The sequence below is a fragment of the Onychomys torridus genome, chromosome 3 (genome assembly GCF_903995425.1).
Source record: "Onychomys torridus chromosome 3, mOncTor1.1, whole genome shotgun sequence".
NCBI classification, from domain to species: domain Eukaryota; kingdom Metazoa; phylum Chordata; class Mammalia; order Rodentia; family Cricetidae; genus Onychomys; species Onychomys torridus.
Genome location: NC_050445.1, coordinates 132,664,623 through 132,680,970, shown reverse-complemented (window position 1 = coordinate 132,680,970; position 16,348 = coordinate 132,664,623). Strand labels below are relative to the sequence as shown.

Here is a 16,348-nt window from a genome sequence, read left to right as displayed (position 1 = left end):
CCCAACCCGCTTCTTAGATTTTTAAAAAGATTTGTTTTATGTATATGAATGTTTTGCCAGTCTCCTGGAATTGGAGTTATGGCTGATTGGGAGCTACCATGGGGATACTGGGAACTGAATCTGAGTTCTCTGCAAGAACAACTAGTGTTCTTAAGTACAAAGCCATCTCACCAGCCCCTAGATTTTTAATTTTTTGAGATAGGATGTTGCTATGTGTATTCCAGGGGGGTGCAGTTAAGAACTACCAACATGACCACTCCACTAAGGGTAAGAGAGAGAAAGTATTGAGAGGCATCAGGAAAAGTTCAGAGCTGAGAGAAAAGAAAGCAGCCTGGACAAGGCTAGGGAAGCAGGAGAGAACACAGAAACATGAAGTGAGGAGTAGACATGCCAAGCAGATTGTGAGCAGGATGAAAACAGAAAACCATTTCCCAAGTTCCTGAGGGATGCTGGTGGCTGCTGCTGCTGCTGCTGCTGCTGCTTCTCCTTCTCCTTCTCCTTCTCTTCCTTCTCCTCCTTCTCCTTCTTCTCTCTCTCTCTCTCTCTCTTTCTTTTTTTCCCCCCAAGACAGGGTTTCTCTGTGTAGTTTTAGTGCCTGTCCTGGATCTCGATCTGTAGACCAGGCTGGCCTCGAACTCACAGAGATCTGCCTGGCTCTGCCTCCCTGGTGCTGGGATTAAAAGCGTGTGCCACCATCTCCCGGCTTCTTTTGTTTTTTGAGACAGGGTTTCTCTGTGAAGCCTGTCCTGCCTCCATTCTACCTCTCAGGTTCTGGGGATCAAACTTAAGTTTGGTGGCAAACGCCTTTACCTGCTGTGCCATCTCTCCACTCTTTATTCCTTTTTTTTTTTTTTTTTCCTCCCTGAGACAGGGTTTCTCTGTATAGTTTTTGGTGCCTGTCCTGGTTTGACCTTTTCTTCCTATAGCTGAATGTTTGTGTAGTCCTGTTAGCAGTGCCTGTCTTGTCTCAGGCTCCTGTGTTGGCTGTCTTCTGTTCTCAGCAGTCCTCTTCTGGGGCCAGATCTTTCTTTCTTTCTCCCCTTCCTTCCTTCCTTCCTTCCTCTCTCTCTCTCTCTCTCTCTCTCTCTCTCTTTCTTTCTTTTTTTTCTGAGACAGGATTTCTCTGTGAATCTCCCTCTGTAGACCAGGCTGGACTTGAACTCACAGAGATCTGCCTTACTCTGCCTCCCAAGTATTGGGATTAAAGGCATGCACCACCACTGCCTGGCTCTTTTTAAAATAATAATAATAATAATAATAATAATAATAATAATAATAATAATAATATAATTTATTTAACTTTTATTTTATTTGCACTAGTGTGAAGGTGTCAGATCCCCTGAAACTGGAGTTACAGACAGCTGTGAGCTGCCATGTGGGTGCTGGGAATTGAACCCAGGTCCTCTGGAAGAGCAGCCAGTGCTCTTAACCACAGACCCATTTCCCTAGCCTGCCAGATCTTTCTTGATAATCTAACGATGCTCTGTTTCCAGATGTCAGATACATACATCTATTCTCTCTGCATATTCACTTGAATGTTCAGAAGACCCAAACTATGTGTTCAAGCCTTGTCTTGGCCCCCTGTCCCCTCCCCAAGTCTGCTCCTTTTTCTTGTTTAACAGAAACCTCAGAATTATCTTATCAGCTAGAGGACATCTTGTAGAAATCCATTCTCTCCTTCCACCATGTGGGTTTGGGAGATTGAGTTTGAATCAAAGTTGTCAGATTTGGTGGCAGGTGACTTTACCCAATGAGCCATCTCACCTGTGACTGGCTCCACCTCTTCCTTGTCCTCATTGTCTTGGTGATACAGGCCCAGGCATTTCTGCAAGCACTTCTGAGTGACTCAATTGTTCTCCAGGGCTCTAATCCCTTGATTTCCTCTGGGGACAGCAGAAGCAGGAAAAGGCCCCATGGTGCCATTTCTCCTAAGACATGGGCAGTTCCAGTTAATGTCTTCCGCGTGGCAATACATCCATGTTCATCTACCAACTCTGTACTGCTAGGAGCTTTATAGTCTTTGTTACAAATATGATTTACTCCTTCATGAGTATAGCAGAAACAAAAGACTACTTAGGGTGTGGTGGTGTGTGTCTGTCATCCTGGCTACTTGGAAGGCTGTGGCAGAAGGCCCAAAAGTTCAAGGCCTTGCTCTATTATGCCCAGATCCAGGGAACCCCTAAAAGACCACCACGGAGACAGAGTCTGTATGTAAAAGCAAAGAGCCTTTATTTTCATGCTCGGGGCTTGGTTTCTGTCTGTATGATGCAGCCTTCAGGTGGGGTGGGTTTTTGTTTTTGTTTTTGTTTTTTTATCATACCAGAGGTTAGGGGTGAGGGGATTTCTAGGGCTCAGGACCCTAACATTTGTCTAGGGGTATAGGGAATGTTTGGAATGTCAGGTATTTGCCCTTAGATGCATGCCCCACTGGTGGGGTCAGCTTATGGCTTTTCCTGGGTCTGGGTGTTGCCTGCCAGAAGCTGTGTCTGGGCCTCTGAGCCTGTCATGGCAGCTGTGTGGTCAGGCTGTTTGGGGGCCTCCCACAGCTCTAGTGTGAGACCTTTCCTGCTGGCTCTAGCTTATGGTTGTTCACACTGCTCTTCTCAGAAGAGCAGCTGTGTCAGTCATTGTGGGGTTTTTCTTACAGGAAGGGTCTCTCTGTGTCCTTCTAACTAGCCAGGTGCTCACGACATAGACCAGACCTGGAACTCACAGGGATCTCCCTGCCTCCGCTGGGATTAAAGGTATTTAACATCAAGGCTGAAGAGATAGCTCAGTGATTAAGAACGCTGTGTGCTCTTCCAGAGGACCCAGGTTCAATTCCTAGGACCCACATGGCAGCTCACAACTGTCTGTAACTCCAATTCCAGGGGATCAGATACCCTCACACAGACAGACATAAGTGACGGCAAAACACCAGTGCGCATAAGATAAAAATAAATAAACCACTTTAAAAAAAAAGTAAAAAGAAAAGGTATTCACCATTATGCCTGGCCTTAAGTTTTTACAAATAACATTATGTCAAACTGATTGAATAAGTTGTCCTTTCTTATCTTTATTTTTTGTTTGCTTTTCTTTTCTTTTCTCTTTTTTTTTGAGACAAGGTTTCTCTGTCACTTGGCTGTTCTGGAACTTACTCTGTAGACCAAAGCTGGTCTCAAACTCACCTCTGCCTCCCAAGTACTGGGGATCAGAGGCATGCACTACCACCTCCTGCTTCTTTCTTATCATTTTAAAATTGTGACTTTACCATATATGGAGATAATCTTTCTAAACATTTGAATCTGCCTCTGGACTTGCTCTTTTCCCCAGATGATTCTCTTCTCTTCCTCTCCCCTCTTCCCTCCTCCCCTCCAGCCTTTCTCCTCCCTTCCCTCCCCCCCCCCCCTCCAGCCTTTCTCTCCTTTCCCCTCCCCTCCAGCCTTTCTCTCCCTTCCCCTCCCCTCCTCCCCTCCAGCCTTTCTCCTCCCTTCCCCTCCCCTCCCCCCCTCCAGCCTTTCTCCCCCTTCCCCTCCCCTCCCTTCAATCTCCTTTCCCACCCCTCCTCTGTTCCCTTCCCTTCTCTGATAGTCTCATTGTGTAGTCCTGCTTGGCACCTGGAACTTGCTATGTAAACCAAGCTGCTCTTGAACCTGGTAATCCTCCTGCCTCTGTCTTCTGGCATGTGTTTCTTTTTCTTAGAGGAGCTTTGCAGAAAATAGTAACGTCTAGAAATGAAAGTCCCTTGTAGTTTTTTGTTTGTACCTTATCCACAGTTAAGGTCTGAGGTTTTCTTGGAGCTGACTTTTGGGTAGGGTGAAACATTGGACTCTGGCTTCCCTGTTACTGGTTGTTGAAGTCATCTTTTCTTCAGTGAGTATTTTTTGGGATCTTTGTAAAAAACCAGGCATATGTAGCTGTGTGGGCTGATAAGTGGATTCTCTCTTTTATTCCATTGATCTACATGTCTGCTTTTGTATCAGTACCATATTACTGTTTGTTTGTTCTTTGTTTTGTTTTTCGAGACAGGGTTTCTCTGTATAGTTTTGGAGCCTGTCCTGGAACTCACTCTGTAGACCAGGCTGGCCTCGAACCCACAGAGATTGGCCTGCCTTTGCCTCCCGAGTGCTGGGATTAAAGGCGTGCACTACCACTGCCCTGCCTCATGTTACTTTTATTATTTTGCTCTGTAGTATAACTTCAAATCAGGTATAGTGACACCTCTAACACTGTTATTTAATTTAATTGTGTGTATGTATGTGTTCATGTATGTGCATGCAAGTGTGTGTGAGTGCATGTGGAGGCTGCAGTTGGTGTTGGGTATCTTTATTGGTTTTCACTTATTTTTTTAAGTTGGGGTCTCTCTTTGAACTGAGCACTGCTTACTGATCCAACTAGACCCGCTGTCCAGCAAGCCCCTGGGATCCTTCTGCCTCCACCTTCCTAGAGCGGGGGTTACAGATGTGTGCCGCCATACCGGTAACCTTGATGTTTACATGTAGGTGATGGTATAGAACTCGAGTCCTCACTTGCTGTCATTATCGTCATCATTTAACGAGATCAGATTTTGTTCTTCTCATGATTCCCTAAACAATGCAAGCAGTAGTCTGTGGTTCAGGATCGCTTTGGCTCTCTGTACCCTTTTGTGCTTCCAGATGGATTTTAGGTTTTGTTCTGTTTCTGGGAGGAAAAGTGGAGGAATTTTGACTAGGATTACATGAGACTGTAGATAGGTTTTACCATGGTAGTTTTCACAATGTTGACTTTTGTGCCTGAGCATGGGAAACCTTTCCATCCTGTACTGTCTTCCTCAATTTCTTTCTTCAGAGGGTTTTTTTTTTTTTTTTGAGTTGAGGATCAAACCCAGGGCCTTGTGATTGCTAGGAAAGCGCTCTACCACTGAGCTAAATCCCTAACCCCATTTCTTCAGTTTTTAAGTATTATTGTTAAAATATTTTACTTCCTTGAGTAGGTTTATTTCAAGATTATTTGTGTATTCATTCATTTTTCCTGACCTGGTCCCCACCAGCTCCTCAGAGGTCATGATATTGATGGAGAACTTAGTGGGGACACTCCATCAGCACAGTGTACTAGCTTATCAACTAGCTGAGACCACAGCCAGAGTTGGGATTCTGAGGCTGTAGCAATGGAGGCGGGTTGTAGTTAGAGTTTTTCTGTCCGGCCCAGTCAGGATAAATCTCTCTTACCCGCCAGTCCCACAGTCGTTCAGACCCAACCAAGTAAGCACACAGAAACTTACATTGTTTAGAAACTGTATGGCCGTGGCAGGCTGCTTGTTATCTACTTCTTCTCTCTTAAATTAACCCATTTCTGTTAGTCTATACTTTGCCACATGGCTTGTGGCTTACCAGTGCCTTTACATGTTGCTTTTCATGGCGGCAGCTGGTGGTGTCTCTCCCCAGCCTTCTACTTCCCAGAATTCTCTTCTCTCTTGTCCCGCCTATACTTCCTGCCTAGCCACTGGCCAAACAGCATTTTATTTGTACAGAGCGATATCCACAGCACTTCCCCTTTTCTTTTTTTTTTTTTAAGGAAGGTTTTAACTTTTACATAGTAAAATTACATATAACAAAACAATTATCTAGCAAGAATTACAGTTACAATATTAAAGAAGATATCCTATCTATCTTATATTTGTGAGTCTAAGGTTTTATATCTAACTTATCTTGTATCATAACTGAGGAAATTATAACTATCTAGTCTTCAACCACATCAAAGACCTCAGAAGGATATAATATTGCCTGAGAACCGGGAGAAGGATGTAAGCATTATTCAGGAGTCTTCCAAGAGTAGACAGAGACAGCTGGCAGCCTGGACAGTCACCTAATGTTCCTTTGTAAAGTTGGGGCATTTGTCTTCAGCCCACAGGGCTAGAGTCTCTCGATCACTTCTCTCAGTGTCCTGTAGAATGTCTGGCAGTTTCCTCTGTGAAGCAGGAACCTGAAGGACCATTTTGTCAAGCAAAGTTTAGTGGTCACCTTTCTATGGGTCCTGCATGTCCAGTCGATCAAGCAGTCCAGGCAAGAACAGTTTCTTGCCCAAATGGCTATTTTTGCCAAGGTGAAGAAAACTCCATATGAAGTGTCTTTAATGCCCATCCTCCTCTCTGAAGTAAAACGGTGTTGCCAGGAGCAGACATGTCTCACAGCCCATCCTCCTCTCTGAAGTAAAATGGTGTTGCCAGGAGCAGACATGTCTCACTGTCCAGAAAGTCTAAATTTTAAAAATATTTTAAATGCCATATTCTGAAGGTCTTTGAAGTATTTGAAGATTACCTATCTATCTGAAATATCTCTATGTATACCTAGAAGACTTAACTAACATGGCTCTGAGTATGATTATCACAAATGATTAATTATTAATCTATTTTTAATTATCCATTACAATTTTAAATGAGCTATACAAACACAATACCTTAAACACGAGTAGAAATATATACATAGTATAACAAAATTAACTTTAAGTTTGTATCCATAGACTAAAATCTATACCAATGTAAAACATTTTAAACAAGTTGTTGCTCTTTAGAAGTAAGTTCCTTCCTTAATCTACCCTTTCATCCTATTATATCTATATCATATCCCCTTTTCTTCTTTAGAAAGAGATCGCATTTATAATCAACCTGCTTTAAAGAAAAATATTGGTTTTTCTCTGTCCCACACCAGAGGGCTCTTCTGATTTGGGACACAAGAATCTCTTAACCTTTTTTTTTTTTAGCAATATGTCTGGGTTTAGAGAAGGGGTGAGCCAATTCCATTTCCAAAGCCAGCTTGATAATTTTTGGGAACATGGGCGTAGTTTTTCTTACTACTTCCTGCTGGAGGGGGGCGCTGCATCTTATGGGGATACAAAGAAAATTTTAGGATTATAGAGTAGTCCATTAGGGTGAACCTCTGAGCCAGTTGCCTTGAAACCATTCTGGATGGCAGATCATCTGGGCCATGGTGTCATCGGAGACCTTTCAGGTGGTCTTGGCTGATCAAACCTGATGTATCTTAATCTGGAACAAACCCATAGCCTCTGGTTTTCTGTGGAAACAAAAGCAGAGACTCCTTTCCAAAGCAACATATCCTTATATCCAAATTTTGAAGTCAAGGTACCTTTAAAATTTACATATGTGTTTAACTCAACAGCTTTTATGATCAAATCTTTTTCTGCAGTTAAAAATCCAAAAGATAACATAAACCAGATTCTCTGGGTAATATCCATCTTTGTAAGACTGAAACGCTGCTGTGGCTGCTGACTCCGCCCACCTCTGCTTCCCAACATGGCGGCGGTACAGTTTACCACCAGCTCTGGGTCTGGAGCCATGTGTACCATCAACTATCAGAAGCAGTTCTATCAAAGCAGCGCATAGCCCAGAAATCTTTTTTTTTTTTTTTTAACTAGCAAAGGCTAAATCCACCACGCAGCAGAGTAAAGTGTAGCTTATAGATTCCTCATTCCCGCCACACTGCAGGTCAGACGCACACGCCAGGAACCCGCCATAGCAGGCTGCCGCTAACTTGAGAGAGACAACTAGGAAGCTGTTTTTAGCTCTGTTTTAGAATCTTTTTTCTCAGGTTTTAGGTGGAAACTCTTGCCAACACATTGGACACCACGTTGGGCGCCATTTGTAGTTAGAGTTTTTCTGTCTGGCCCAGTCAGGATAAATCTCTCTTACCCGCCAGTCCCACAGTCGTTCAGACCCAACCAAGAAAGCACACAGAAACTTACATTGTTTAGAAACTGTATGGCCGTGGCAGGCTGCTTGTTATCTACTTCTTCTCTCTTAAATTAACCCATTTCTGTTAATCTATACTTTGCCACATGGCTTGTGGCTTACCAGTGCCTTTACATGTTGCTTTTCATGGCGGCTGCTGGTGGTGTCTCTCCCCAGCCTTCTACTTCCCAGAATTCTCTTCTCTCTTGTCCCGCCTATACTTCCTGCCTAGCCACTGGCCAAACAGCATTTTATTTGTACAGAGCGATATCCACAGCAGCGGGTACCAGCCCCCTTTATAGTATTGTAAATTTTTTTAATATAATTTATTTATTTTTATATTTGCATTGGTGTTTTTGCTGTGTGAGGGTGTCAGATCTTGGAGTTACAGAGAGTTGTGAGCTGCCATGTGGGTACTGGGACTTAAACCCAGGTCTGCTGGGAGAGCAGTCAGTGCCCTTAACCACTGAGCCATCTCTCCAGCTCCGTACATTTTTTAAAATTCAGGATTGTTTTGGTTTCTCTGGATCTTTGTATTCCCAGATGAAATTTAGATTTTTTTTTTCAATTTATGTGAGGAGCTGCATTGGCATTTTGATGTGAATCACATTGAATCTATAGATTGCTTTTGGTGGGGTAGTCATTTCACAGTATGAATCCAGCCAACCTGTGGGCATACGAAGTGCAGTGTGGTTTGAATAAGATGCACCCTGTGAAAGTTGACTCTGCCTCCTGTGTGTGTGTGGTTGTTTGAGGTATTAGCTCTCAGCCGCTGCTCCAGTTGCCTGCTACTTGTTACCTCCACTCAGTCATTATGGACTCCAACCCTCTGAAACTGTAAGTCTCCAAAGAAACTTATCTATGATAAGTTGCATTGGTCATGGTGTCTTATCACAGCAACAGAAAATTAATACAGAAGGTCTTTTCATCTTCTGGTGTCCTCAATTTTTTTCTTTCTTTCCTTCTCTCTCTCTCTCTCTCTCTCTCTCTCTCTCTCTCCCTTTGAGACAGGGTTTCTCTGTCTTTGTATAAGAGCCCTGGCTGTCCTGAAATTTGATTTGTAGACCAGGCTGGCCTCAAACTCATGGGAGATCTGCCTGCCTCTGCCCTCTGATTGCTGGGATTAAAGGTGTGCCGCACCACCAGGCATGATTTACTTCTTGATTTCTTGACCCAGTCATCATTGAGTAGCATGTTTAGTTTCCATGAGTTTGTGTACTTCCTGTGATTTCTATTGTCGATATCTATACAGACTTACTCTGTGGTAGTCAAATAAAATGAAGAATGTGAGGTCAATATTCCTCTTATTGTTCACACTTGCTTTGTGTCCTGACATGTGATTGACTTAGGGGGTACATTTCCGTGGGCTTCTGAGAATGTGTATTCTTTTTTTTTTTTTTTTTTGGTTTTTCGAGACAGGGTTTCTCTGTGTAGCTTTGTACCTTTCTTGGAACTTGCTTTGTAGCCCAGGCTAGCCTCGAACTCACAGAGATCCACCTGCCTCTGCGTCCCAAGTGCTGGGATTACAGGCATGCGCCACCATCGCCTGGCTGAGAATGTGTATTCTTTAGTGTTTGGGTAGAACTTTCTGTAGATACCTGTTAGATCCATTTGATTTATGATGACATTTAACTCTACAGTTTCTCTGTTTGGTCTTTTCTCTGGATGACTGGTCAATTAGAGCAAGTGGAGTATTGAAATCACTCACTTTCTTTGTGATGTCAGTGAAGTAGTGTTGAAATCACCCACTTTCTTTGTATTGGGGTCAGTCTGTGGTTTTTTATTTTTATTTTTTTAGCCTTTTTGACTCTCGGGTCTATTGTCTTTGTTATTTTTGGTGTTAGGCCTGTATTGGACAAGTGTCCAGTGTCTAGGAGAGTTGTTCGTAGTTTTCGGTAACTTCCTTTCTTTAGTACCAGGAGTGCTGCTGGCCATAGTTTAGGTTGTGGGCTGGGTAGGTTCTCCTATTCCCCCATGACCTAGCTCATACCTCCATGGTAGCTAATGTTCTAGCTACATAGTGCCCCCCAAGTGTGCTGATTAGAGTGCAGGCAGTAAAACCAGCATGCCCATCTGTACGGGGCCTAGCTCTGTATCTGCAAACTTGCTAGGTATTAACCACCTTGCTAGATGCAGCTGTGACTGTTTAACAGTCTTCTGGGGCTTCAGAGTGCTTTGACTCCACAGCACTGAATGGCAGAGAGGTAGCTTCAGGGGTTGATGATATCTGCTGGCCTCAGGTTCAGGGTGATCAGATTTCACTCTCAGTTGAGGTCTGTCCTGGTCACCTAGGGTCCCTATTCACTTCACTGCCTGACCTAACTTCATGCTACCTGCACTTTGGGACTTGCAAGCATCTGGCCACCTTGCTCTCCAAAGTGCCTCCTCGGTTTGTTTTTCAACCTGGGGCTGTGGTTAAATCCAGGCTCCCACACTTGCGTGTTTATTTTTTTCTGGACTCTATAATAGCCCAGTTTTAAACAACTTTTCCATGTGGTGCCTGGTCACTGCCCTCCAAGTCATGTACATTGACAAAATGGGACTGCTGTCACTGGCCTGTCCCTCAGTGGAATCTCAAGTTTATCAAAACCTGCAACTGGATGGGGGTGGTTCTGAGTGCTGTGAGCTTGTACTGTGGGTAGTATGCCATTCTCTTCTCCAGAGCCACCACCTGCCTTACCTGCCGGATGAAGCTTCTGCTTAGCCAGAACCAGTGGCTAGGGCTCTTTGGCCAGGCTTCTTCACCTTTCCTTTTCTTTGTATTTTTCGGTTGTCATTTCACTCCTTGTGGATTCTTTGCACTAATCTCTTCTCCCCCTTCATCCTGTCTCCTTCACCAGCTCACAGGCAGCTTCTGGTCTGCCATCTCACCTAGAATTCCTTCTTCTCCTCTTTTATGCTGGTGACCAAACCCTGGGCCTAGTGCATACACAGAAACACTCTAACAACTGAGCTTTATCCCCAAACCTCTTACTGCTATAAAAAAATATTATTTTGTATATGGCTGATTTGCTTGCATGCATGTAAGTGCACTATGTGCGTGCCTGGTACCTATAAAGCCAGGAAGAGAGCATCAGATCTCCTGGAACTGGAGTTACAGACACTTGTGAGTTGTGGTGTGGTTGCTGAACCAGGGTCCTCTGGAAGACCTCTTAATCTCTGAACCATCTCTCCAGCTCCTTCCTTTGTTTTTTTTTTTTTTTTTTTTTAAATGGAGCTGAGGACCGAACCCAGGGCCTTGTGCTTGTTAGGCAAGCGCTCTACCACTGAGCTAAATCCCCAACCCCTCCTTTGGGTTTTTATTGAAAGCACTTGAATGCTTGAATACATACAAAATAAATAAATGTATTAATTTTTTATTAGATTTATTCATTTTATGTGCTTTGTTGCATGTATGTGTATTGTTGGTGTCCATGGAGATGAGAAAATGGCATTGGATTCCCTGTAACTGGTGTCACAGATGGTTGTGCGCCACCTTGTGGGTGTTGGGAAATGAACTTTGGTCTTTTGCAAGAGCAACAGGTGCTCTTAACTGCTGAGTCATCTATCCAGCACCAACTTTTTGGTTTTTTGAGACAGGGTTTCTCTGTGAGTAGTCCTGGCTGTGCTGGAACTCACTTTGTAGACAAGGCTGGCCTCGAACTCACAGAGATCCACCTGCCTCTGTCTCTTGAGTGTGCCACCACCTGGCAACTAACTTTTTTTTTTTTTTTTAAGAGATAGCTAGTAGAGATGTCTTAAGTGATTTGTTAGTATGTGGCATTAACAGAAACTGTTATCTAAGTTGTGAACTTGATAGTGAAATTCCTCTCTTCCCCTTGACGTGTCTAGGATTTGTAACTTTGGAATTTTAGGTAAAGCGGAGCTAGAGAGATGCTGTACTTTTGGGGAGTTGGCTCCCCAAAGCCAGAGAAACACCCCATATTTACTGGAGGGTGAGTTCTGGCTGACTGTACATAGCAGTTCCTCCCAGAGAAACTAGAAAAAGCCAGGTGTGAAGACAACAGGTAGAAAGGTCATAACCTCAAGGGGGGCCTGGGCTGCACAGCCCGTCTCCGAAGAAAAGGCACATTAACACAAACCAGAGCGGAGGAGGTGGAGGCAGAAGCTTAAAATGAATGGAATAGCAAGCGAACAGAGAAAATGCAGAACTACAACCCGGATACAGAAGAGAACGTGTGTTCACGGGGTGAAGGGAATGTTCCAAGCAAGGGTCATTGGTGTCACGGCTTTCCCATCATACTTCATTCCCATCCTTCATTTTATTAAGCCTGAAAACCAAATAGATCTTTGGCCTGAAAGATTCTTGGCCTGAAACCAAATAGATCTTTCTTTTCCTTATCTTCTGTGTGAGTTGCATAACTGAGCCCGCTTCTGTACCGGCACAGTGCCCGCCCCCATCTTCTAGCCTGGAAGTCTTTGCTGAGATCACTTGCTGACTTCCTCTTGTTCTCATTACCGCTGTGGTCTTTAAATCAACGTTTCCTAGTGTTTTAGCACTGTCCTGCAAATTAGACCTGTTTAACAAAGGTGTGTCTTCAGTACTCTCTCCACTAGCAAGTTTTAATTGGTCAAGTCTTAAGATGTTTCTGCAGCCTCTGCTGACGGGCCACCACATGTTCCTCACGTTCCAGCTTTCTCCAGCTCTGCCTCGGCACTCCAGCCGGACCACCCGTTCTCAGTAGACTCAATGCTAGCTTTACTCTCCCAGCTACTCTGGATATGTTGTTTTGGGGATTTCTCCCCGTTTTTACTATGGAAGTATCCCCCCAAAACTAACTGCACTGTGTAAAAAGGTTATTTACATTCCTGACTGTCTGAGGAGGGGCTGACTGAACTTCCTCTCACAGTAGTATATGAGAAGCACTTCCTGTAGTGTGGCCATAAACTGATGTACATTTTTGTATTAAACACAACAGATCTCCATGTCCATTAAACCTTCAGCCCCCCATCCCACCTTCCAATGGACTTAAAAGGAATATGAAAAACTAGGCACATAATTTGAAAGGAAATGTGAATTCAATTTCTCAGAGAATATGAACAAAGGAAACCTACTGTGCTTGGAAAAATACAAAGTCCTTTGAGTTACAATTGTGGAATATACTTCTAACAACACCAGCAGAATTGGAATGTGCACTCTACCAATCTGGGAAATGAGAATCATCCATTCATTGTAGAACATGGAATGTGCTGGGAGCTCAGATACTTTTAGTGAAGGATTGATTATTTTTCCTGTGAGGGATTACATCTGAATAACCCTTACTATCTCTTTCTTTTGAGGAATACAAAGGTAAGAGTCAAAAGTATTTAGGCCGGGACATGGGGAGATAGCTCAGTCAGTAAAGCTCTTGTCCTGCAAACCTGACACAGAACCCACATAAAAATGGGCGTGGTATCACACACGTGTAATCCTGGCCAGGGTGAGCTGAGAAGTGGAGACAGGTAGATCCATGGAACTCGCTGCCTAGCTTACTCAGTGACATTCCATACCACAAATGACCGACCCCAGTCTCAAACAAAAAGGTGACAAGCGTCTGAGCACCTGAGGTGTCCTCTGAGCTCCATACACCTGTGCAAATATGCATGCACACACCTCCACAGCACGTGTAAACCTTTATACATGAACACACACACACTTAATACAAAGTATTAAGCTGGAAGTTTTGAGGGGTGGGTACTGGAACTCAAACCCAGGGCTTTATCCATGCTAGGCAAACAATCTACTGCTGACCTGCCATGAAACCTTTATCTTGACAATAAAAGTATTTGGAACCCCTGAGTGGACTTGTTACTTAACGAAGGTCCTTCTTGTGAACCCGCTGGTGGATGTGCAGGTTGGAGCTCTGGCTGAAGCTCTTCCCACACCTGTAGCACTCATAGGGCTTCTCTCCGGTGTGCACTCTCTGATGAATGAGGAGTTTGGAGCTCTGGCTGAAGCCCTTCCCACACTTGCCACAGTGGTAGGGCTTTTCCCCAGTGTGCACTCTGAGGTGGATTCGAAGGTCTGAGCTCTGGCTGAAGCCTTTCCCACATTCGTAGCACTGGTATGGCTTCTCTCCCGTGTGGATGCACCGGTGGATGTGAAGGTTGGAGCTCTGGCTGAAGCCTTTCCCACACTCCCCACACTTGTAAGGCCTCTCTCCCGTGTGGACGCGCTGGTGGATGTGCAGGTTTGATCGCTGACTAAAGCTCATGCCACACTCCTCACACTCGTACGGCTTCTCTCCCGTGTGGACGCGCTGGTGGATGTGCAGCTTGGAGCTCTGACTGAAGCCCTTCCCACACCTGTCACACTTGTACGGTTTCTCACCTGTGTGGACAGCATGATGGACGAGCAGACTGGAACTCCTGGTGAAGCTCTTCCCACACCTGTCACACTTGTAGGGTTTCTCATCCATGTGGACTGCTTGATGGACAGCAGACAAGCTCCTGGTGAAGCCTGTCCCACAAGGCTCACACCCGCAGCCTTTCCCTTTCAGGTGGTCTCTCTGACGAAGCATTAGTTCTGAGTTCGAGTGAAGCTCTCACCACACTGACCACATCTGTATAGTTGGTCTGAAGCAAGGGGGGGGCGTTCTTGAGCTGACCATCTGGGCTGTGATAAGCGCCTTCCCGGCGTCATTACAGTTACAGGTTCCTTTGTGTGGTTTCTCTGAAGACTGCAGGTGACTGATGGTAGCTTCCATCTACAAGTGTCTTTACTGTCTGTCACAGTCAAAGGGAACTAAGGAGCCTTCGACCTGGACATTTTGGCAAGTTGTCTCACTAGGGAACAATAGAGGTACTGGTTGGTTCTGTTACATCAGATGTGAGTTTAACTTGAAGATTCTCTGAATGGTGGTCCATGGGATGACAGTCCCTGCTTATTCCTTTTCTCAGTTCTTTCTTCAGTTACGAAGAGAAGTTTTTTTCCTCAGAGGCTTCTTACACAACTTCACAGAGGAGACCTGTCTGGCCATTTGGCTTGGAACTTCAAAGATAAATATTTTTTTGCTTTCAGTGTTTGTGAAATCACTGACAGGAATCTATTTCAACATCTGTGTGTACTTCTTGAAGATTCACAATATTAATTCAACTGCCAGGTACTGACTGGCCATCTCTTCCAAAATTAGTCACTAAGAAAACTCCTATGGCAAATCTGAAGTCTCTCTTTCTAAATATTTTTATTTCATTTGTATAAGTGTTTTGCCTGCATGTTTATCTGTGTACCACATGCTCCTTGGTACTCATGGAGGTCGGAAGAGGTCATTGGATCCCCTAGAACTGGAGCTATGGAAGGTTGTGAGCACCATGTGGGTGCTGGGAACTGAACTCGCAAGAACCACAGGTGTTCTCCGTCTCAGTCATCTCTCCAGCTCCCTGCAGGCCTTTCTCCCGAAGAAGAGTCTCCACAGAATCTGTGTTTGATTCTCCTAGGAAACAGAGAATTTAGTGATAAGAAGGAAGGACTCCAGAATAGGAGGATCTCAGGCCTGAACATTTGGTAACTCAAAATTTATTTGCTTGCTTTCTTCTCCTCCCTCCTCCTCCTCCTCCTCCTCCTCCTCCTCCTCCTCCTCCTCTTCCTCCTTCTTCTCTCTCTCTCTCTCTCTCTCTCTCGCCTGGGATTGAACCAAGGATCTCATGCATGCTAGTCAAATACTCCAGCACTGTACTATAGCCTCAGTCCTTAGTGTGTGCTTATAGTTATATCTTTTAGGTTACCATTGGGAGGGGGAACCCTGGGTTCAGAAGACAGGCATTTTGCTGGGCAGTGGTGGCACATGCCTTTAATCCTAGCACTTGGGAAGTACGGGTAAGTGGATCTCTGTGAGTGTGAGGTCAGCCTGGTCTACAGAGTGAGTTCCAGGATAGCCAGGGCTGTTACACAGAGAAACCCTGTCTTGAAAAACAAAACAAAAACAAAAACAAACAAACAGATAGGCATTTCTTCCTGTTTTTGAGCAGAGCTGATAAGATATTCTTTTACTCTTGTGAAAGATCAATCCTGTACCTTGCCACAAGTATCATTCCATTCCATTTCACTTATTTTTGACTAAATGGCCATTTAATCAGTATACTACTTTCATAACTGTTAGAGCTATAAGAAACAAAATAGAAATGTTTTTGCCTAACAAGCTAGTTCTGGGATGAAAGACAAATACATCAGCAATGATAATACCAAATTAAAGCCTATAACATACATAATAGAATATTCTATAAGCCAACCAGCTGTGGGAGCAGACTGTGGGGACTAAAACCCAAAACTGTCATGCCTTGAGAGTTCTGAGAAAAAAAAGAAAAAAAGGAAAAAAGTACAATAGGGAAAGAAAATATGACCCCTTCAGTGTGTTACTGCTCAGATGGAAGGGTATCCTGGCAGCCGTGAGCCAAGGAATACCACAAGTCACACCGAACAACAAACACAAGAGGGTGGCTGCCTCTGCTCAGGTGAGAAACAGCAGGGAAAAGAGCAGGAGACAGTGTTTAAACAGGGGGTGGTGTGTGGAACTTTTCAGGGTGGGGATTGGTGGGATTTCAGGTCCAGAGCTTAGGCTTTTTACTATGTGGGGTGCAGGCTAGGTCTAGCTGTTAGGGCAGTTAGAGGGTTCTGTGGGTAGAACCTGGCAGTCAGAGGTCCTTGGGAGAGGGGCCTGGCTACTAGTG

The 16,348-nt window shown here is 44.3% G+C and overlaps 2 protein-coding genes across 2 annotated transcripts in view; both read right to left on the bottom strand.

Moving 5' to 3' along the window:
- Positions 1-12,701: 12,701 nt before the first annotated feature.
- Znf239 (zinc finger protein 239) lies at positions 12,702-14,289 on the bottom strand. The gene has a single exon (XM_036181236.1). It carries the CDS (start codon positions 14,200-14,202, stop codon positions 13,495-13,497), a length of 708 nt encoding a protein of 235 aa, XP_036037129.1. The 5' UTR covers positions 14,203-14,289; the 3' UTR covers positions 12,702-13,494.
- A 43-nt stretch (positions 14,290-14,332) lies between these two features.
- Znf32 (zinc finger protein 32) overlaps positions 14,333-16,348 on the bottom strand; it is a 41,386-nt gene continuing 39,370 nt past the window's right edge. The window contains exon 4 of the mRNA XM_036181235.1: positions 14,333-15,114. Within this exon, the coding sequence (XP_036037128.1) occupies positions 14,972-15,114 (143 nt within the window). The 3' untranslated portion in view covers positions 14,333-14,971. The remainder of the gene's footprint in view (positions 15,115-16,348) is intronic.

Bases quoted from the DNA above. Each gene is read 5' to 3' on its own strand.
- Znf239 (XM_036181236.1), bottom strand. From the start codon at position 14,202: ATGCTTCGTCAGAGAGACCACCTGAAAGGGAAAGGCTGCGGGTGTGAG.